Genomic DNA, 25,116 nt, shown 5'->3' with positions numbered 1-25,116 from the left:
TCAGATCATTCTCTTATGTAATACCTTAACTACTACTGCTTGTCTGTAGAGACAAGCCTGTAATCTCATTTGTGAAATCTGTAATCTCTTGTTTATCTCATTTGTGAAATGTATGCTAATATTTTTATTTTCTAACTCTCAAAACATTTTCTAAGAAATTACATACATCATTTAAATTTTTTTATTATTATTTTAGGTAATGGCAATAGCAAATAATGTTTGCGATGAAGGGGTATCAATTACTCGAATAACAGAAGGACTATACTGCATTGCTGGAAAGAAGCGCTTTGTTAGGGTAAGTGGCAATCCTATCCTTCATGTCTCATTGGGGTTATTATAGTTCTATAATAGATTAAATTATTATAGTTATGATAGAGTATTCTGTTCTATTTGTACATAATGTGCAACTACAAAATCCAAATCTGGGATGTATTGAATATGAAGAGCCCATGATTTGGAATTTCCAAGTTTTTGGATAATAAATAATTATTATTATTATGGAATCAAAAGACTCATCATGGAAGGTATACGCTGTTATATACAAAGCTCATCAAACTGTGTTTTAAACTCATTTAGTTGAACTCCATTCACCACAGTTTTTGATCTGCTGTGAGCAAGTGTGCACCCATCTTGTGCAAAGCTTTCTCATTTGCAATTCTTCATGCAAAATATATCCTACACATTCTTTTGAAATGCCTATAGTCTCAGCAATTTCATGCACTTTGACTCGCCCTTCATCCAATACCATATTGTGCACTTGATCAATGATTTCTGGTGTTGTTACACTTTTTGGACGTCCTTCACATGGATCATCTTCAAGGTTGGTACGGCTACGTTTAAACTCAGCAGCCCATTTCTTAATTGTTGAAAACAAAGGTGAAGACTGCCCATAAACTTTTATGAACTTCAAATGAATTTCTTTTGGCGTTAAACCTTCTTTTACAAAGAATTTTTATAACTGAACGATACTCAATTTTATCCATTTCAAGGGATACAGACAACACTTTTGCATCAGGCAGCTGTATAAAACCAAACTACTTGATAGAATGACTTGCAGTTTCACATGGATGCTTATGACAGATGTACCATCTGTCATAAGTTTGATGCTGAGACTTTTTCAAACTCCTAATATTTGTACAGCATCTACAGTTTGAATCTGAGAATGATTTATCTACTATATATCAACAGTAACATATATTTATGAGACTTTGGTTATTTCATATATATGTTCTGTCATTATGAAATTTACACATTTTCATGCTGTGAGTAATGGCTAGTCCATGTTGTAAGTAGAAATCTAGTAGGTATTTCCCATTATTGTCTACTTTGGTCTTTCTTCCAATTTTCCAGAAACATTTCTACATGTCTGAGATTCATTTCCTACTTGGCTGTTCAAGTAGGAAATCAAACTTTTCTATTTTCCTATTATGTCACTGCTCTTTTTTGATGACAAAAAAAATCCCTCTACTTCTTTTCCATCTCTGTCATCTCATAGGCACAAATAAGTTTCATTGTTCAGTTTTCTCTTTTGACATGTTTGGTTATATTAAATTACATTCTCTCAATTACATATCATGAATTACATTCTCTCAATCTGTCCTCGTACTCCACATTCCAAAGACCAACTTTGTGAATCTTTTTGACCATTTCCAACATATCCTCGTCGCCATGAAAACCCAGTGACCAAATCTGGGCACAATAATCCATGATGAGGCCTGATCAATGCCTTATAAAATGGCATCATAACCTCTTTTATTTCTGCATGTCAGGGTTTTCTGCATCATTGCCATTATCCAATGTGACATCTTCACAATTTGCTCAATATGGCCCCTGAATTTCCTGTCCCTGTTCATCATCACTCTCAGATCTCTCATCTCCTCCACTTCCTTTAAAGTTTCCCTATCAAAAGTATACTCTGTATCCCATCATTGCTTACCAAACCTTACACTTTGCAACATTGAACTGGTAGTTCCACTTACTTGCTCATTCATGCAATCTATTCAATTCATCTTGTAAGGCCATAACATCTGCTTGACTCTGCATTGCTCTCCCCAGTTTTGCATCATCTGCAAACAGCTGTATATCACTAGTTAAACCCATCCCAATATCATTAACATACAAATTGAACAACAATGGTCCCAAAACGGACCCCTGCAGTACACCACTAGTAGGTGTACTGCAGGGGATTTGTTAATATCATTAACAAATAAGTTACTGACATTGCTCAGACATTGGATCAGTGATGGGCTGTCAGATCGGAACACTGCACCCCCATATACAACTTTCTGTACTGATCTGACAGCCCGTTACTGATCCAGTGTCTGAGCAATGTCAGTAATATATTTGTTAACGATAATTCATTTGGATTGATTGTGTATCTTCAAACGTTTGCTGAAGATGCAAAGTTACATAGAATTTGATGCTAATTCTCTACAGGAAGATTTGAATAGACTTTTAACTTGGACAAATGAATGGGATTGTAGTTTTAATATTAATAAATGCAAGGCATTACACTTTGAGGCACAGAGATATAAGCCTTATACTGTTTTGGTGGAGCTGTACTTCAGGAACTGGACCAGATTCGGGATCTTTGGGTGATGGTAGACAGTAGACTAAAATTACTATGGTACATTGCAATTATTGCGAAGACTGCACATCATATTGCTGCTATGAAAAGTATATTAACATGTAGGGATAAGGCGGTGGTGCTGCCTCTATATCATCTATTGGTCAGACTCCACATAGACTGTTGTGCTCAAATTCATTCGCTTAGTTTTCATTGTGAAATGGAAATGCTAGCAAGGATCCAGAGACGAATGTTCAAAGTGATATTGGTACTCTGGAGTGTTAGTTATGTAGGGCAGTTGAAGAAATGTGGATTGCAGAGTTTGGTAGATAGGAGGAAAAGAGGAGATATGATAGAGGCCTTCAATTAATTAAAGATGCCAAGAAATTATATTCTTGGCTTAATACTTTATCCAAGTGTAAGCAAACAAAGTTTGCATGTGAAGTAACATACTGACTGGGCAACTCGTTTATAGAGGCTAATGACTTCACATCAGTTGCCTTTAGTCTCATAATGCAAAGCACATGATATGTGCTTTGCATTATGTTTTGCACTATATTTGCAAAACACATTACTTCACACACAAACTTTGTTTGCTTACACTTAGATAAAGGATTAAACCAAGAATATAATTTCTGGGCATCTTTAATTTATAGTATAATCAAGTGGGAAGACTTCCAACAACTATCTCTAATCCAGAGTATTTTAGTAATAAGATGTGACATCGTTTGGCTACTTGCATATGGAAATATGACTTCTACATTACTTCCAAATTGGGTAAGATTAGTGATATACAAAAGGGCTTATTAGGTAAATATCTAAATCGGTTTTCTGATGATGTCACATTCACAGTGGATATGAAGATGCCTCTACCAAATTTTGTCAACATTGGTACAACCCGAGTTATGGTAAACTATCCTGGAGTACAAATGCAATGCCTGTGTTGTGGTTCATATGATCACTTGGGTGGTAATTGCCACAAATCTAAATTTTTCAACTGCATGGAGATCAGACATATCAGTCCCTCAAACCCTGTCAGAAATGTGAACCACAACACAGGCATTGCATTTGTAATGCAATGCCAGCACATTAACACTTGTCCTTTTAGAACTTTCGCAGAAAGAGTGGAAGCACCGGTAGAGCCAATTAGAACACCTTATATATCAGAGAGGCATAATGAAAGAGTTTCCAGATCTTCCAATTCAGTCCAGTAAAGACAGCACATCTAAACAAACTACGCTTTGTAAAATCACAAATATAAATAATGCATGACCAAATCAGCTAGAAATTTTGTCCCAAAATTCCAGATCTGCAGGGGCAACTTTCCTAGTCAAAAACTGATGGAACATCACTTAAAATTACCATTAATGAACCTAATATAACTGAACAGGTACAGAACGAATTGCAAAAACATGCAACTGTCCTACAAGGAGAAACTGGAGAAGAAACAGAAAAGCAACTAAGACAACTGAAAGAACTTAATATGCAGACAAGATTGTCAAAAAGCAAAGATGCATTAATAAAAAAAAATTGAAAATAAACAAAAAAAATTTTAAAAATGAACTACATCTAAAAGAAAAAGAATAAAAAATGTAAAGATGGAGAGGGCTGTGGATCATCAAATGAAAACTCTTCAGGCTCAGAAGAGTTTATGGATTACGAAGAGCCAACTAATAAAGAGAAATCAAGAGATATAATTAAAGAAAATATAATAAAGTTTACTGATTCAAAGTTTTTTCAGTACAGTTTATTTACATGAAGCTTCCTAATCAACAATGATATGAATGGAAAGCAACTGGAAAAAACTGGAAAAGTTTACAAGACGCAGGTTTCACAATGCTCCTTCACAGATTAAAGACCTTATCGGGTTCATCCAAAATTTAGAAGTTAAAGACCTACCAGTGACACTTCATTAATCGTTCTGCATTGCCTCATTAAATGTACAAGAATTCCACAGGCAAATTAAACAAGAAACTGTATGGAAATTTATGCTATGCCATAATATCAGGTTTTTGTTTCTCCAAGAAACATACTTCTGCAGATATTATTATTATTATTATTTGACACCTCTAGGGAGTCTAAGGACTTCATCAAGGGAGGGCACCTGCTCTACAACTCCATCTTCACCATTCAATCACCAACTGACCACAACTACACCAACACCATCTACCGCTGACCACCACTGGTATTTCCACAAAGAATCACAAACATCCATGCCCACGGCAGGATTCGTGGGTTACACGAATACCCACACCCACAGCCTTTTGGCTGGAGAACAGATACGCTATCCACTCAGCCAACCAGGCTGGCCTGGTTGGCTGAGTGGATATAAAGTTTATATAAACTTTATATATAAAGTTTATATAAAGATATAAAAAGTTTAACAGATAGATATCCACTTCTTTCTTATTGGAGCTTTGTAAGATTTAACAGGCCTGGAGTAGGAGTTTTTATTCTTGCCTCCCCCCCCCCCCCCCATTGGGTCATTCTGTAATATCCAAAGGGATGCAGAAGGGAGAATCTTGACAATAGATTGGAAATACTATGGATGCATAATAAGGTTTATAAACGTTTATAATTCAACCAATGGAACGGTTAGACGAATATTCTTCCAGGAATTGGAGCCATATTTATATGGTGCCCACTACATCATAGAAGCTGTAGACTGGAATTGTATTGAAACCCCCATTAGACAAAATAGGAGGACACCCCAGAAGTGGAAAAGTGGGATATGCACAGTTAAAAAAACATGTCTTGACAATGCTCAACTAGTAGACATATGGAGGATTCACAATCCTAATCTCCAGGCATACTCTTACACGAATCAAGGTATTGGTACTCGTATTGATCAAATTTATATCTCTCCTTCCCTTATAAATAGAATAATTCAAATAAAACATCTTGACATCAACATGTCATATCATAATCCAGTTCTACTTAAGTTCCACTGCATGGAAAAAGTAGCGATCTCTTCTGGACCATGAAGATTTCTGCCAAATTTTCTATTGATCTTTTCAACTAAATTCCAGATACTCTGTTCAAATTAGAATAATATTACCTGGAACTGGGATATGTGGTTAAAATTCAAATAAACAGTAAAGCAGAATATGATGGAATGGGGAAAGGAATAGGCTTTCCTCAATATAAAGAGAGAAGCTGGTTTGTAACAAACCAACGCATCAGTATAGAATGTAGCAACATCATTAGAAACATTAACATAGAGATAGAACCGGAAAGGCAGAAACAAGTAGAAGAAAGAAATTTTAAGATAAGAATTCAACAGCAACTGTATTCTTCATTAGACAATTCATAAAATTTTGCAAAGAAAGGACTATCACTCAAATCTGCATTGATGGAGAAGACATGTTCACCACTCAAGACATCCTTGACTCCTTTCAAAAAACACTACAGAAATCTGTTTGAAGACAATAGTACTGTTGGAAATTATAACTCTTGGAACATTAATGGCCTTTCCTGTTCATATCAAAGATGGGCTTTACAGACCCATTACAGCATCTGAAGTTACCACAGTCTATAAAGAATGCCAGACAAGAAAATCCCCAGGACCTGATGGTCTAGGGCTATATAGAACTTTATTGCAAGGCCTGGGATTTTATTCTTCCCATTCTAGTTACACTGTTTAATTCCTTTCTCTCATCAGGAGACATACCAAGTGAATTTATAGCAAGCCATACTGTCCTCATTCCTAAACCTAATAGAGATCACACCTTAATCAGCAGCTGGAGACCTATTTCTCTATCTAATACTGACTACAAGATTTTTTCTGCATTATTAATAACAGGCTCAAAGTGGGAATGAGATACATAATTAAAAGCACACAGGTGTATTGGAGCACCAGGTTTAGCAGTATACAGAAAATAAGGTATTAGCATATGCCGATAATGTGGAAACTTTGAAGGATAATGATATATAATGATATATTCAGCAAAAGCAGTGGATTAATTATTAATGCAGACAAGACGAAATTAAAAGTTTATGGAAAGTGGGATCTTGGAGGCATTCCTTTTGGACTAACCCCTGAGAGAGAAAGAGAGAGAGAAAACCCCTCATTATACTTGGAATTTCCTTCTCCACTTACCCAGTATTACCAGTCCAAGAACTTATATACAACAACTTTGAAATATTAGAAGACTGGAAAATAGGGCCACTCCTTTTCTTCTAAAGCCAAAACTCAAAACCATAATCTCTCCTGCTCATTTGTACATAATAAATATTACAGACATCACAGAAGCTGAAGAAAAGCAATTATGTAGTAAACCTCTGCAATTTTTTTGGTCCAACCGATACCAAGAAGTTAAAAAGGATTTCTTCTACTATCAAAGAAGCATGGAGGATTTGGATTTCCAGTCTTAAAAATTCTGCTATTTAAGCAATACAGCTTCTAAAATCCATAATATTGCAGACTAATCACACATGTGCAGACCTTCTCCAGTACTACTTGGGTTTTCATCTTCCCCTGTTTGGAGTTAATGATTATAAAGGTCCAAAACCTGAGATTGTTCCTGAATATTACAACACTCTGTGCTTAATTTAAGACTGCTAAAACACTCTGGAATTGACATTCTTTCCTTAAAAAAAAGTAAAATTTGATATAAAGAAATCTTTAATCTCTTTCACCGTGAAGTTCCACAGTTGGGTACTGACAACAATATTTTGTTTCATAACTTATGAAGTTACAAGGGAACCCTAAGAGGGATCTTGCTTGGAGTATTGCATATGGCTGCCTTCCAGTCATACCATCAAATGGAGGTACTTTAACATCACATCAGAGATCCAGTCTGTGACATCAGTAACCGACTGGAAACAGTAGAACATGCATTCTGCAGCTTTCCTCTTGCCCTATGTTTATGGATCAGGTATGCAAATGTGTTGAGCATTCCATTACTTACAACAGAACAGATTCTTTAAGGGGATAAAATATTGTTTTTCAGCCAATAAGCGAAACTCTAAGATCGAAAACTACGATCTGAGCGTTTCATGCTGACGGATTATGCATGAAACTCTAAGATCGTAGTTTTCGATCTTAGAGTTTCGTTTACTGGCTGAAAAACATGTTAAAGATACCAAGCTATTTTAAACCCGGTTTTACTCCATTTCCCAAGTAAGCAAACAGACAAATAAGTCAAGTTTGCACCTGCACGTAATGCAAGTCTAGCTGACCCTGCAGGTAGTGCAAGACCAAGGTAACTCATGGTATCTTTCTCCTCCTGATATTTTTATTTAATAAGGTTAAAACACCTTATGGTAACTTGTTCTGGTAAAATACTTATAAGCTCTGTATTACTAAAATCTTGATATTTCTAGCCTGGCTCCCACCGATGAGACCTCAATAAAGGTCGAAACCGGTCTGGGTAGTGGCCCCTTGCCTTTAATACAAAGCATCATACATCTCCTCCAGGAGATGTGCTTTGCATTATGGGTAAATATTAAGATTAGTGATCAGAGCTTATTCCACTCTTACCATGAGTTACCATGGTCTTGCACTACCTGCAGGGTCAGCTAGACTTGCATTACGTGCAGGCGCAAACTTGACTTATTTTTCTGTTTGCTTACTTGGGAAATGGAGTAAAACCAGGTTTAAAATAACTTGATATCTTTAACATTTATTATACCCAAGATAAAATACTTTCTACATGGCTGAAAAACAATAAGGGATTTTTATACCTTTAATTTATCAACTTCGCCAGAAAAATAGCCGTTTGGCTTTTCTTCTTAATTAGAACAGATTATTTTTTTGCAGCACCCACCACCTGTCAGCAATGGGAAGAGAATTTTGATTTTTATAATTAATGAATTAAAATACCATTTATGGAAGGCTAGAAATATACATGGATTTGAAAACCAGCAATATGATATCCAAATGCTTTATAATATTGTATTGTGGAAATTTTATTGTTCAGTCAGATGATTTTTGCATTTAGAAAGAAGCATGCATTCTAGGAGATATCAACTTTATCACTAGATGGTATAAGACCACCCACCTTATCAATATTCACCAGGTGGGAGATAAAATTCTGTCTATTCTTATTACGAGAGGTTTTTTAAATAGTTCCATCCTCTTAATTCAATGTGGTGTTATAGTCAATTGCAGGGATGACTGGAGAGCAATCCCAGGCAGAGAAGGCCAACTCAAGGCAGTTAACCCAGACGGGGCTAACCACCTGGGTATCAGTCATCTTTGCGCTTTAGTTTCAATTGGTCTTTTGCTTGTTCATCTATGTGAGATTGGTGAAAAAGGAAAACTGATAACCTTTGGCTATATGATGATGATATAAAAGAGCTGAGGCCTTTTCTCTATCTCTCATGCTATCTATCTGTTTTTCTTTCTCCTAATACTAACAGGCTCTCTTGCACCCCTATACTAACTACTGCAGGCCTTTGATGAGAAACCTTTCGCTTTTTCACCTCAATAAAGGTTGAAACTGGCCTGGGTATTGACCCTTCCCTGCATAGCATTATACTTGTCTGTAAGGATATGTGCTTTGCATTATGGGATTATAAGGCAACTGGGTAACTCGTATATCCTCTATATACGAGTTACCCAGTTGTGTAGCTACTTCATGTGCAAACTTTGTTTGCTTACACTTGGATAAAGGATTAAACCAAGAATATAATTTCTTGGCATCTTTAATTTATAGTATCACCAAGTGGGAAAAACTTTCAACAGAGACATTAAAATGGGAAGAATGAGAGGCTATCCCTGGCAGTTGTATAAAGATGTGGTGAAGAAGGGTGTGAGGAGTCATTTTTTACGTACAGAGTTGTTGGTGAGTGGAATGCATTGTGACCACAGGGAGCGTAAATAACTTCAAAGTTCTTTATGATAGACATGTTGCTGGTTGAGTGAGCCTTCCACAATGAATCTAGTGACTCCATGGACATTAATGTAATAATAATTATGGTGCCTGTGCAACCCAGTGATAACAATGACTACACCATGGTATTAGTAAAAGAAAGACTGATATACTGTAGGTTCGATTTTGCTGGCCCGGTTGGCCGAATGATTAGCGTATCTGCTCTCCAACCAAAAGGCTGTGGGTTTGAATCTTGCCATGGGCATGGATGTTCGTGATTGTCTGTGAAAGTACTAGTGGTGGTAGTGGGCAGTAATAGTGTTGGTGTAGATAATGATGGTAGTTGCGGTACATTGTAGTTAGTGGAGAGTGGTGGAGACAGAGAGTTATAGTGTAGGTGCTCTCCCTCGATGAGTCTTTGGACTCCTTGGAGGTGTCAAATAATAATAATACTGAGGTAAAATTTGTACAGTCAATGTGAAATCAGCTTCCAAACAAACTTATTCCGCAGGTATGTTGTTGAATACTATAGCCACTCTCTTCTTTAAACGATTTCTAGTTCCTAGTAACTTTATCTCTTAAGTATAATCAAATCCTTCAATTATCTAATTCTTTTGCTAGCTTGACCTCTCTCTTTTGTTGTTTCTCTTATTGGTGGTGTTTATCTTCAGTGCTGATGATTCTTTCCAAAGCTGGGTTTTCACTGTTTATCCTGGTTCACTGATGAAAATTCAGTTATCTGATATGGAATTCAGAAGCTGATAGATCGGAATGTATATATTTTCTGGATAGCAGCATGTTCTGTAAAACTGTACTCATTCCTATATAATAAAATGACAGCTGAGTGGGATAAAAGAAACGACCTTGCAAAGAAATATTGACCCCTCCTCCTCTCCAGTACTCTGTTACATAAAGTGGAAAAAATGGTGGTTGGATAAGAGATTGGCTGATAGGCAGACATCAGAGTGGTATGTATGTATGTAGTAGCAGCATTCAATCACGGAAAAGGTTGGTGATACATGGCATGCAACAGGGATTTGTGCTAGGATGAATGCTGCAAAATTTGTACATTAATGATATGGGTAAATATTTAGGGGAGGGAATTATCCAATTTTTTGCTGATGATGCTAAACTGTGAAAGACAAGGATAATATAGAGATATACAGGATCATTTAAATAGATGAATCTCTATTTAAATAGATAAAAATAGATGAATAGATGAAACAGTCTTTAAATCCTTTATCCAATTATAAGCAAACAAAGTTTGTGCCCGAAGTATCTTCATGACTGGGGCAACTTGTGGCAAAATTGGACTGACTTCACATCACTTGCCTTAGTATATGCAAAGCACATCTCTTTGCAGACATGTATAATGCTATGCATTATGGGAAGGGTCATTACCCAGACCAATTTTGACCTTTATTGAGGTCTCTTCAGTGGGAGCCAGACCCAGAGGTGATACCAAGGTTGAAGCTATGCAGAAGTCATATTTTCATCTACCAGTTGCCAAAAAAAAAAGTTGTCACACCTTAGTATTAAATTACTGTGGATTAGAGAGTGTGTAAGCAAACAAAGTTTGCACCTGAAGTATCTTTGCATTATGGGATACTAAGGCAAGTGATGTGAAGTCAGTGCACCTTTGCCACGAGTTGCCCCAGTCCTGAAGACATCACTTGCCTTAATATCCCATGCTTTGCATTATGGGATACTAAGGCAAGTGATGTGAAATCAGTCCACCTTTGCCATGAGCTGCCCCAGTCCTGAAGATACTTCAGGCACAAACTTTGTTTGCTTACACTTGGATAAAGGATTAAATTAAATATATAATTTATACTCTAACCAAGTGAAAAAACTTCCAACAACAAAGTCTTTAGTCAGAATTAATGACCAAGGACTGATCCCTATGGTACAGTACTGCAAATCTTAAATCTTGCAAACTTGCATCCCTATACTTCATTTTTTGATTTACTAGTCAGCCATCCTCATTATCGAAACTAGTAATTTATAATTACTAGTTTGGATTACTAGTTTCAGAGGACACACACGAGGATTGAGGGTCTTGGATTTGGTCATCTCATCAGAGGATGTAATTCTAAATGAGGTGTCAAATCATCCACCAATTGGTGAGAGTGACCCTGAGGTGATTGCCTGGGTGGTTGCCAGCAGTGTGAGAACCTATGTGAGAAAAGAGTATATGTGGAACTACAAGGGGGGTGATTACGAAGAGCTCAGGAGGCAACTTGCGGGTATAGCGTGGAATGAGGAGTTAGCTGGAAAAGAGATCAGTGGAGCTTGGGGGATTTTCAAAAACTGTTTAGTAGAAGCAATGTCTAAATGTATTCCAAGGGTGAGAAGGTTAAATAAAGTGGGCGTGAGATGGATGAATAAAGAGATTAAGCATGCGATAGGAAAAGGACATTGTGGAGGAAGCATAAGAGAAGTGGAAGTAACCAATTCCATGAGGTCTACAAAGACCAAGCAAGGAGGGTGACTTGGTTGGTGAGGATAGCTAAAGATAGGTATGAACAGCAGTTGGCTAATGAAGCCAAAAAGAATCCTAAGGAGTTCTTTCGATATGTAGCCAGCAAAAGAAAGAATAATTATGGAAGGATAACATTGATTGGAGAAAATGGTATAAATACAGCTAATGCAGAATGTGTGGTGGAGATACTTAATGAGCAGTTCATAAAGATCTTTCAATCTTGTGAATGTGACTTCATGGAGGGATTGAGAGCAGTTGATGATGGGGAGGAGAGACTGACTGTAGGTGAGCAAGAGGTGTATGGGGAGTTGAGTAAACTAGATGTTAATAAGGCTGTGGGACTTGATAATATATCACCATGTATTCTGAAAGAATGTGCCAGGGAGTTGATACCTGCCTTGACATATTTTTTTAATATGAGTCTTGCACTCGGTCAAGTTCCTAAGGAGTGGAAGGAGGGCAAGATTGTGCCACTTCATAAAGGAGGTGATCGAACTATAGGCCTATCTGTGTGTCAGGTGTTGTGGTTAAGGTGTTGGAGAAGCTTGTGAGAACTAGGATCCAGAGTTGGGTTGATAACAATGGTATTATCTTTGATGGACATCATGGATTTGCTAAAGGGAGGTCATGTTTTAGTAATCTACTTACTTATTACAATAAAGTGACTGCTTCCTTGGACAGAGGAGAAGGATATACAGTAATATACTTGGATTTCGCAAAGGCTATTGATAGAGTACCTCATGATAGGTTGACAGTCAAACTAGAGCAGATGGGGTTCGATTTTAGATTGGTGCATTGGATTGGAGACTGGCTATCTGATAGGTATCAACAAGTTGTGTATGGGGGGTGCGATATCCAGGAAAAGGAAAGTCACTAGTGGAGTGCCTCAAGGGTCCGTTTTAGGTCTACTGCTGTTTAACTTGTATATTAATGATATTGATGAAGATTTGGATGGAGATATTCAGTTGTTTGAAGATGATGCAAAGTTGGGACAAACCATGAAGTGTAGTGAAGATATTGTGGCCTTACAGGAAGACTTGAATAGATTGAGTGATTGGGCACGGAAATGGGGATGCAAGTTCAATGTTGCAAAATGTAAGGTTTTAAAATTTGGAAAACAAAGATGGGATGCAGAATTTATGCTTGGTGAGAATATATTGTTGGAGGTAGAGGAAATAAGAGATCTGGGAGCGATAGTGGATAAGGATCTAAAATTTAGGGGACACATCACCAAAATTGTGAAGACAATACAAAGGCTTCTCGGAATGATGCAGAAGACACTGGCGCGTAGAAGTAGGGAGATTCTTGTTCCGTTGTATAAGGCTTTGATTAGGCCACACACGGGCTATTGTGCCCAGATTTGGTCAATCGGTTTTCAGAAGGATGAAGAGATGTTGGAAAGGGTCCAAAGGACTGGCTAAGGTAGTTTCTGACCTCTGGAATGTCGAGTATGAGGAAAGATTGAGAAGATGTAATTTGCAGTCTGGTGGACAGGAGGAAGGGGAGAGATATGATAGAGACCTACAAGTTGTAGGTAAGGGGTTGTTATAGGATCAATGCTGAAGAATGTTACAGAGAATAGTGGGAGATCAGGGAAGAACCAGGGATCATTCCTGGAAACTGCGTAAGGAAGGTGTGAGTAGGGGAGTGAGAGGCAGGTTTTTTTCGTGCGGAGTTGTGAATGATTGGAATGCCTTGCCTGAGAATGTGGTGTTTGCAAAGAGTTTGAATGTGTTTAAAACACAGTATGATGAGCTGTGTGTGTGATAAAAGGACCTCCCAGATGAGTCTTTGACTCCATGAGGTCTTGGGGTGGTAATAATAATAATCCTATCCATTATCCTCTAGCTGATTACAACAGCTTCCATGCTGTATCCTGCCAAAAACTTTAAAGGAGTCAAAAATTTCGTGGTTGTATTCATTCTCCTTGTCTAACTCAGTTGTAACAGTATCATAAAATGTTACCAAGTTATCTCTCCTTGGTAAATCCATGCTGTTCAATGTGAAGTATGAATTCTATGTGTGCCAGCTCTTGTGACTTTTCTGTCTTCACCACAACTGCAGAGACACTGATAGGTTGATAGAAACATCAGTCTTTGCACCACTCTTTATTATTATTATTACATGCACCTCCAGGGAGTCCAAGGACTCATCGAGGGAGGACACCTGAACCACCATCGAACCACAACTACCATCATCATCTACCAATGCCATCTACCGTTCCACTATCACTAGTATTTTCACAGAAAATCACAAACATCCATGCCCACGGTGGGATTCGAACCCACAGCCTTTTGGCTGCAGAGCAGATACGCTAACCACCAACCAGGCCATTCTTTAGCAATGGTATTCTTTCTACTCCTGTGGAATCTTTCCTGTGCTTCATCCACTGTGGGGATAGTATTAAGCTCAATGTTGCATACACCAGATTAATACTCCTAGCAACATGAGCACTTCTTAGTCAAACAATCTCTTCTGTATCTGCTACCAGCATACCATTTGCATTTGGTAGGGTTATTCTTTCATAATGATTCGTTCTTATATTTGCAGCATAACAATAGGATTCTTTGGGGTTGTTCTTCGAGAGCAAATTTCTTTTCATTATTGAAACTTAGTTTTCTGTGCAATACTTGTAACTTTTTCATTCTAAGCTATGTAACCTTCATAGTTGACACATGTTATAAACACAGTTTTTTTTTTTTTTTAAGAATCTCTTGCTTAATAAGATTATGCATCCATTTCACATCCTATTTATCTTTGAACTATAGGGACACCTACCTTCGATACTGTATTATTTAAGTATTTTGTAATTCTTCCCATATTCACTGCTCATATCCTTCCTATCTAGCAACTGGTATCAGATTTCCTGCTTTGTAGTTCAGTATGTAACCTTACCTGAATGGAATATCCATATACTTTAGCCACTTCTCAAGTAAGTACAGCATGATCACTGTCACTAACCAGAAGCAGAACAGTCACTTCTTTAACTGATCACTTAACACTTTAATTTAACACTTCTTTAACATAGTTGGCTGAAGTTAGTATTTTTGCTCACCAACCAACAGGTTGCAGCTTCGAATCTCGCAATGGGCACTGATGTTTGTGATTGTCTTTAGGTGGGAGATGAATGTCATTGCTTGGTGTGAGACCGCTATCCTGCTTATTGGAGGCCTGAAATGGCTTGAAAAAGTTCCATGTTTGGTCTCTAAAGCAGGTTTTCCAAGTCATGTAAAAAAAAATATTAAAAAAAAATCAAACACAGTTAAATTAATAAAAAAGGTAGAAAAAATATCTCTAGCTTGCCCGTGTACTAATGTACTATAGGTTTACAGAAAAAGCTTTCATGGATGGGAACAGCATTTAAAAAAAAAAATAAATAAATAAAAAATGGAAGCCTCTTCTGATGCTATAATCAGGTGTAATGCACATTGATCTGAAGTTTCTTCAGTCCCATGCTGATTGAGAAAGTTATCCCACAACAGTTCAATAAATTTCATTCCATTCTTCTCGTGAGATTTCACTATTACCCAATCCAAGTTCAGTCAAAATTGTGTATTTCATCGTCATCAGTAACTGATCTGCTAGGGCTGTAACAACACCTCACCATGTATGTGATCCTGTTGGACTGTACCTTCCAAGTAATCACTTCAAACTCACTGCTGCATGTACAATCATTAATAATATTGCAATCATAGCTTTCTATCCTAACTGGGCTCAAATCATTGGATATTGTTATTACAATGTGAAACCTTCAAGGCATCACTGCAGGAAAGCACTCTGCTCTATTTCAGTACATAGATGTTGTCTGCAGTCGCCTCTACTATGCAATTCTCCAATTAGAACACTATTACCATCAGTGCCATTTATTGCCAACCATCAACAACAGTGTTTTTTTGTCTGTAAATTGCATGTGTTCTCATTGGCTGATTTACCTGTATGCAGGATGAAGAACCCAAGTTTCCAGGATAGAAAAAACATCACACTCACACTCTCCTATTTTGTTTATTCTTTCTGAAAAATATTTTATGCTTTACACTCAGACCAGTTAGTATATATACAAAATACTGTAGCAGTCAAGAACAATCTGATGTAAAATATCTGAATGTCATGTCATATTGCCAGTTTTCAAAACTATGCTTTTTTTTATAATTTCCCATAAATGATAATTTAACTCATTAATTATAAATATCAGAATTCTTTCCCCATTGTTAACTGTAACTGGTGGAGGAGAGGTATTGCAAAAAGGAAAAAAGTTATTAAATACAATACAGTGTCATTCTTAGTATCAGCTGTGGAATTCCATGGCAGAAGAGGTAAAATACTGACTTATACTAGGTTTGCTTTTACTAATGGATAGAATATCATTGCAGAATGATATAACATTCTCATGGTTAACACACATAATACTGTTGTATCGAGAAACATTCTCGGATCCGTTATAATTGTTTACTCTGAATAGGTGATGAAAATCTAGATAGTACTGGAGGAGGGCTGCACATGTGTGATAGGTATATGATATTTTATGAATTTTTAAAGCTATATTGCTAAATAGCAGAATTTTAATAGTGGAAGTCTGAAACCTCCATGCTTCTTTGATAGTTGAAGAAGTTCCTTTTTAACTTCTTTTAATGACTGGACCAAAAATTGCACAGTTTATTATATAATTAAAATATATATTAAAAATTAAATTTTAATAGTAATTATTTTATATAAGTACTATAGAATCAAAGTCAAGCAGTTTTCAGAGGTGAACTCTAGACTCAGATATGCAGATATTATTCAGATGCTGCTTATTTTATGCCAGTTGTGAGTGCTCTGTCTGTTATTGGGGAGAGGTATGATAGATATTGTGTGGATAGTTATTATCTCCTAAGTTGAATCTTCAGAGAGGTGCCCATATAATACAGAAAAAATTAAAGGGCTTGAAAAAACCCTTTAATTTTTTCTTAGATTTTTTTTTTAGAATCAAACCTTGCAAATTCAGTGGCAGACCTTGAAGAAAATATTTATTCAGCCAGAGTAGCATGTATTCAGATTGTCTGTAAGGATAGAAAAATCAGAACTTCATGATCGACTCAGAAAGTTATAGAGGCAGGAAAAGAAGAAAGCATATCAAAAAGTTTGTAGTAAGTTACTCAGCATGTGCTCTGAGTGAATGCAGAAAAAAAAAAATAAATACAGCAAAGCAGTGTTTAAAAGTAGCTAAACAAAAGCAATGGAAATACTTGGATAAAAACGTGATAAATATTAGGACGGTGGCAAACTGTTCTACAGCCTGCTGAAAAAGCTTTGAAATGGAGAGAGTACTGAAATGGAATCAGATGATAAAGAGATAAAGATGATGTAAACTGAACATAAAGATATTCTAGATGTCTGAAGTAATTACTTTGAAACATGTTCAATGAAACAAGAATTGATGGAACGATGGTAGAAAATATTTCAGAGGAATGCAGTCAGGAGTACATACATATGATTTAGAGTAGAGCTCTTATAGTACCACTCCAAAAAGGAAACGATTCAAGACTTCATGGAGTCACAAGATTCATTATGGGCCCATCCACAGTCTTTTATACCACTCCTTAAACTCATTCACCATTTATGCTCTCACCACTCTATCAGGCAATACATCTCAACAGGTGAGAGTGGTTCAACCACCCTCCAGGGTGGTTGAACCATTCTCGCTCTGTTGTTTACAGCTTCCTTTTGCAAATTCCAGGGATGGCCCCTTATTCTACCACATGAAAGAACCCCTCTTTGTCAAATCTATAAATACTTAGTTTAAATGTCTCAATTATATTATTATTATTATTACACCCTCCATGGAGTCAACAGACTCATCGTGGGAGGTTCATTCAACTGATAACATATTTGTCATATAGAATCTTAAAATCCTTAACACTCCTTACATTAACAACATATTCTGGTAATGCATTCCATTCACTGACAATTCTCCATGTAAAAAATCTACTCCTCACACCCCTCTTCACCACACTTTTACATAACTTCTAGGAATGACCTCTGGTTCCGGTCAGACCATACTTGGACTATTGTGCTCAGATCTGGTCACCTGGTTTTCAATGTGATGGGGAGACATTGGAGAGGTTATCTCCATTACATTGAAAACCTGGCGACCAGATCTGAGTACAATAGTCCAAGTGTGGTCTGACCAGTGCCTTATACAGTGGCACAACCACTTCCTTATCCTTACATGTTAGAGTACTTTTTATCATTGCAGCACTATGATGTGCAGCCTTTGCAGCAATAGCAGTATGACCTCTAAATGTCAACCATCACTCCGAAATCTCTAATCTCATCCACTTCCTGCAGTACGGCACCATTGATATAGTACACAGCCTTATATTTCTGCACTCCAAAACGCAACACCTTGCACTTATTGATATTAAAACTACAATCCCACTCTTTTCTCCAAGTAAAAAGTCTGTTCAAATCTTCCTGAAGAGAATTAACCACCTTACCGGCCATTATGGATTAAATACATATCCTCATGCGCTTCATATCCATCATATATTTCAATGTAATATCAAACAAGTTAAACAGCAGGAGCCCAAGAACAGAACCCTGGGGCATGCCACTGGTCACCCTCCTTTTTTGAGACACTGCTCCATTATGCACAACCTGCTGGTATCATTCAGAGCCAATCTCTGATTCATCTAACGAATACACTATCTATTCCCAACCTCTGCAGCTTGTACACCAACTTATCATGTGGTAATCTATCAAATGCATTTGCAAAGTCTAAGAATAATCTTTAAAGTCTAAGAATGTCACTGTGTATGATTCTCCCTTATCTAACGCACTTATCACCTTATCATAAAATGCAAGTAAATTACTAAAACAGTAATTTACTTGCAGGACCTATCCTTTACAATTCCATGCTGACCATCATAAAGAATGCTATGTCCATCAACCCCCAATTCTGTATTCTATTCCTTACTAATCTCTCCAACACCTTGACCACAACTGCAGTTATACAGACTAGCCTATGGTTGGAATGGTTGGAGACTTCTGTCTTAGAGCCATGCTTGTGGAGTGGTACTATTTTGCCTCCTTTCCACTCCTTAGGTCCCCTACCCACTGCATGACTTTCATTAAATAACCAGGTCAAAGGCATAACCAGCCGTGGTGCACATGCCTTAAGAATATGTGGTGATATGTCATCCATTCCCACAGCCTTATTCACATCTAACCCAACCAACATCTGATACACATGTTTCTTTCACTTCCAATTCTCCTATTACTTGTCTCTCTTCTATATATTACACAGAATCATTTACACCTGTATGATATATGCTGATAAAGTGCTTGCTTAGTAAGTCCACTATATCCTTTGCAGCTGTTAGTCTGCTGCCATGACTATCCACCAGTGTTAATCTGCCAAAACTATTCTTTCTCTTGCTTTGCCATGTAATGGAAAAATTCCCTTGAGTTAGCCTTGGCCTGACCAGCCAATCTTCTTTCATACTGCACCTTTTCTTTCTTTACCATGCTCATCACCTTTCTAGCCTGTTCATGGATCCGATCACCCCCAACTTTCTTGTACCTCCTCCATAAAATTTTCTTTTCCAGCACACGCTTGATTTCACTGTTCATCCATTTCATTCCTACCCTGTTTACTTGCTTAACCTTTGGTATGCAGTCATACATTACTTTAGTCATAGTCACACAAAGCTCCATACACTCCAGGTTATACCAGGGGATATATAGTATGCAGCTTCCATTTCCTTAGGAGAGCAGATCAGAGTTGCTAATTTAACGTGAGTTTGAACATAGTGCGAAGGTTATATTTTATTAGCACTTTGACTATCTTTTCAGATGTACCTTGGACATAGGGAATAGGAATAGATGTGTTTTGTTCTTGTGCGTTTGAGGAGGGGGGGGGGGGGGGAAGTAAGAACGCTATATAGTATTTTATCTGTTTTGTAGGAGCTGTAGCCATTGGCCAGAAAAGTTTTGATAGAAAGAGCTGCATCATTAGAATAAATAGTCCTAGCCTAGCTCTGTGTGTAAGTGTTTTTAGAAAACCATACTTCTGGGCTAGATAATGATGTAATTGTTTATGTAGATATCTTTGTGTGTGTTGGCTTTCTATATAAATGGAAAAAGATAGTGAACCATCTGAAAACCTGGTAACTAATGTGTCAAGAAAAGACCAACACTTATTAGAATATTTTTCTACTGTAAAGTGAATTTTGAGGTGTTGGCTATTTAGGTCGATAACAAATGAATCCAATGGGTCTTGTCCATGGGTCCAAATGGAAAACACATCATCCAAGCATAACCACACTAATGGCTTGTATATAGCTGTGGTAAGTATTTTGAACACTTCGAAAACAAAATCTATATCACTAATTTTTCCAAAATCTTGTATTTCTTCAGTAGTTAAGAAATACAAAGCTGTCTATGTTGGTCACCTCCTTTCTATCACCACCCTTATGCAGTGGCTCTGTCTTGCTCTCCTTCCATTCCTTGGGCACATTTCCTATAGGCCAGACTCTCAATGCAAAGCCAAGTCAATGGATTATGTCACAGTTCTTTTGCATGTCCCTTCAAAATGTGGCAAAATCTCATCCAGTCTCATTGCTTTATTTAACATCTAAAGTAATCAGTATTTGAAACACACTCTACTTGTGCACTTGTAAACTTCAAATGTGAAAATTTACAAAGGAATCTCCCTGTTCAGAGTTACAGGTAAGATTTATGCAAGCACACTTGAGAAAAGCTGAGAAACATTGCAGAAGAGGAAACTGATTGAACAACAAGCTGGGTTCTGTCTAAACAGATGTTGTCAGGATCAGAAATTCACTTCAAGATAGATTGCCCAGAAGTTTTATCGATCTGGAAAACACATACAACAAAATGTCAAGAAATAAACTGTTCAGAATGATTGTATGATATAAATGGGATATTATATTGAGAGCAGTACATAGTCTATATCAGAGTTGTAATTTGAGTTGGGAGATTTGTATACAGAGATGTTTTTTGGATTTTGCAAAGACATTTGATTGATTACCACGACAGATTAGCGTATAAGCTACAGAAGATGGGATTAGATAGCAAATTGGTTAAGTGGATTGAAGATTGGCTTTCAGAAAGATACCAGCAAGTTGTGTATAATGGAGCAGTGTCTCAGAAAAGGAAGGTAACCAGTTGCCTCAGGATTCTGCTCTTGGGCCCCCCCCTACTGTTTTAACTTATTTGTTAATGATATTTCATATAGAGTGACTAGGGATCTTCAGATGTTTGCTGATGATGCAAAATGAGGTAGAATTATCAGGAGTATCTTATGCTAATTATCTACAGGAAGATTTGAATAGACTTTTAGCTTGGAGAAATGAGTGGAGTTACAGTTTTAATATTAATAAATGCAAGATGTTACACTTTGGGATACAGATATATAAGGCCACATACTGTATTGGTGGAGCTGTACTTTAGGAAGTAGATGAGATTCTGGATCTTTGAGTGATGGTAAACAGTAGACTGAAGTTCCAAGGACACATTGCAAGTGTTGCAAAGACTACACATCGTATTGCTTCTATGATAAAATGTATACTGACATGTAATGATAAGGAGGTGGTGGTGCCTCTATATAAGGTATTGGTCAGACCACATATGGACTATTGTGCTTATATTTCATCACCTAGTTTTTATTGTGATGAAGAAACATTAGAAAGGGTCAAAAGATGAATGACCAAAGTGATATCAGGATTCTGGAGTGTTGGCTATGAAGAGTGTTTGAGGGAATGTGGATTACAGAAGCTAGTGGATAGGAGGAAAAGAAGAAAAAAAAGTGTATTAGCACTGGCTCCTTTAATGATGGATTGCAGCCTTTTGTGAAATTGTCAAACGCTTGAGTAAAATCCACGAAAGTACCATCTTTGGGTGGGTTTTCATATTAACTACACAGAGTAGATCATGTAAAGGTCACTAATTCCTCTGAAACTGTTTCCATGGAACTCCATACACCTGTGTGCATTTGATTATGTTAAAATGATAAATTTAGTTTAATCCTTTATCCCAGTGAGAGCAAACAAAGTTTGTGCCTGAAAATATCTTCAGGACTGAATATAGTGTTGTACTATCTTACCTGGGTAAGTAGTACAACACCAGGCAACTCGTAGCAAAGGTGGAGCAAGCTACCAACACTCCTATCCCAGTTTCTCCCATAATGCAAAACACATCTCCTTGTGGATATGTATACTGTTATGCATTAAGGGATTGGCCACTACCCAGACTAGTTTCGACCTTTATTGAACTTTTCAACATTTGATTATGTGTCTCATTCCTGCTTTGATAATATGAAAAAAGGATCGTGTAGTTAGTATTAGTTAGAGAAACAGGCACCCAGTTGTTGATCAAGGTATGCTTTTTATTAGATTTTGGAATGAGGATGGTATCTTTGGCTATTTGATTTGTAGAGGAGAGAAGAGAATTAAAGTGACCTTTATTGAGGCCTCATCATTTGTAAGTAGATTCACGAAGTCTGAGGCGAAATCAATACAGAAATCATAGATTTTCCATATACATGTATTAAAATTATGTATCACCATATTATTAAAATACTCTGGATCAGAGATAGTTATGAGAGTTGCATTTTTTTTTTTTTTTTTTTTTGCTAGGTTACAAAATAAATTACTGTATATACAGAGTGTGCCCATTAAGTAATGAGATTGATTTTTTACAGTACAGCCCTTTGAATAAAAGTAACAAACATGTTTCTAGTTTTGACTGCTAGAGTGTGTTGTAATCGCAGGTGCAACTTTTGATTTTATACATACCTGTAAGGATATGTGCTTTGCATTATGGGATACTAAGGCAAGGTATATAATACATGGTAAAGGTGTATGATTTGAAGTCATACACCTTTACCATGAGTTGCCCCAGTCCTGAAAATAGTTCAAGTGCAAACTTGTTTGCTTACACTTGGGTAAAGGATTAAACCAAGTATATAATTTCTTGGTATCTTTAATTTATAGTATAACCAAGCGGAAACACTTTCATCAATAAAGATTTGTTGATTGGTAGAGCCTCTGCTACTAATGGCTCAGCAAGTTTGAGCGTGGTTAGTAGTTGGAAGGGGCTCAATCATTCGATGCTGTTGGCATACTCTCCCTCGATGAGTCTTTGGCCTCCCTGAAGGTGTTACATAATAATAATAATATACATGGTAACTAAGCAAAAAAAGGTTCTGCATTTTTGCAACCAATTACAAAGATGACTTTGTATCTATACCAAACTGGATATTGTGGGTAGATTTCTGTCATTTACTGTGTCACTTTCTCCAGATCATAGTAATCGTTTTAAAGTTTTAATTGTACAGTGCTTTTTCATAACTAAGATCTTAGGGAACTGTTATTTATTAATGAATAACCGTTTCTTTTCTGTTTTTCTCTCTCTGCATTAGTTACTGAAAAATCATGTTATGGTTCGTGTTGGTGGTGGTTGGGACACACTAGAACATTACTTAATGCGTCATGAGCCTTGCCAAGTAAACATTTTGAGTCGCAGATCAAGTATAGCAGAGGAACTTATACCCCTAGACGTTCCAGATTCAGAAGAATTTTTATATATTAAAGGAAAATACAAATCTGGTCAAAGACCAAGAAAATTAAAAACATAATTTTTTTTTTTAATTTCCAACTTATATATGAAATTGTTAAGTAAATTTAAAATATTTCTTTTTTTTTTTCCCATGTTAAAAATACTTTTGTCATCAGATCTGTTATTTCAGTTTAAATTGTAAATGTCTCTTTCTAGAAGGATGAAAAATCAAAAGAGCCTATAATAATGCTGTATTTGTATAAATGATATTTTCATCTTAAACCTCATATCTTTAAACTTAAGTGTTGGGCTGCACAACCATTGTTTTAAAGAAATACAAAAACTTGTATTTCTTTAAAATTTAAGAAAACAAAATGGATGCATAATTTTGCTGTTTCACTTAAATATAGCAACTCTTTATGTGCATGGCTGAAACCTCAAACTTCTAACTTTGAAAGGTTTTACCATGTTCTTAAATTTAAGTTCATATGTGAAATTATTTTTCGTAACCAGCCTAATTTCTAATTGAGGTTCACCCCCCCACCCCCTCACATTAAGTTAGTCAGAGCAGATGATGTTTATTACATTTATTAACATTTTATTTATCTTGAAATTTTAGCCAATCGATTGTTGTCAATAATGAATGCTGTGTTATTTATATACTGTCTGTTTTACTTTGATGTCATTATGTGTAAGAATATTTTTATTATAATCGTTTCTAAGCAGCTAGTCACATCACTTCAGAAGGTATTTGTAGTGTCTTCCACGCTAATAACTTTGTCAAAAATAGCACAATTTATTTGAGAGAATGCTAAATGTAAGATATTTAATTTAGATCATTTCCTAGTCCTGTTTGTTTTTAGGTATGGACCCTTTAAAATCATTATTTTTCTCAACTGGAAATGTATGTATATATATATATATTTTTAAAACTGCCAAAGATATCTGACTAATTTGCCTTGTGCATATTTAAGCTTAAAGTTTCCTTTCCTTGTTATTGTAAAATAAAATCTCTCTCTCACACACACACACATACACACATCCAAGAAATGTGCAGAGAAGAACTTGCTAGTATGACTTTGAAAGCCTCAGAATGCAGATATATTTTGGTGTTGCTGATTTAAACTGCAACCATGAGCTATACTCAGTGATATTTCTATTTTGTGAAGTAATATTTTTAGCAGATTTTTGGAGTGTGTCCATAACCTCAGTATTCAGTTAATAATTTTTAAGAAATGTACATTACAGGTTGCCTACCTGTGTATTGTATATGTACTATTGGCATAGATTTGTAATTATGTGTGTGTAAAATATTTTTTTGCAGATGTTTTTAATAAAATTTGTATTTCGGCAAATTTCTAAGCAATAAATGTATGCATTATGTAAAAATTTAACTCATGCAGGTGAAAAAATCTGTTCAAGATGTGGAGTACAATTATCACTTTGAAAAGGTAATACATGTGAAAATTGGACGATTGTGAGGAAATCATGAGAGAGATTAAATTACTGTTAATAATACAAGAAAGGCAGAAAGATCTGCAGTGCTCTGGTGTTAAGGATCATAACATTGTGATGGCAAACAGAGGTCTCCTTATTTCCAAGTGGCCAAGTAGATAGCATACTACTTCGCAAACAAAAGGCTGCAGGTTTGAAACCTGCTGTGGGCATCGTCATTTATCAGCATCCTTAGGTGG

The 25,116-nt window shown here is 36.5% G+C and overlaps 1 protein-coding gene across 1 annotated transcript in view; it reads left to right on the top strand.

Moving 5' to 3' along the window:
- The window catches only part of LOC150099042 (growth arrest-specific protein 2-like), a 196,458-nt gene extending 171,642 nt beyond the window's left edge, over window positions 1–24,816 (top strand). Inside the window, exons 6-7 of the mRNA XM_090404982.1 lie at window positions 197–295; window positions 23,286–24,816. Coding sequence (XP_090261108.1) covers window positions 197–295; window positions 23,286–23,501 — 315 coding nt within the window. The 3' untranslated portion in view covers window positions 23,502–24,816. The remainder of the gene's footprint in view (window positions 1–196; window positions 296–23,285) is intronic.
- The last annotated feature ends 300 nt before the right edge of the window (window positions 24,817–25,116 follow it).

Source organism: Typopeltis vanoorti, chromosome 15, assembly GCF_054136105.1.
Source record: "Typopeltis vanoorti isolate ZY-2024b chromosome 15, IOZ_Tvanoo_1.0, whole genome shotgun sequence".
NCBI lineage: Eukaryota > Metazoa > Arthropoda > Arachnida > Uropygi > Thelyphonidae > Typopeltis > Typopeltis vanoorti.
This window is presented reverse-complemented; position numbering and strand designations above follow the sequence as displayed.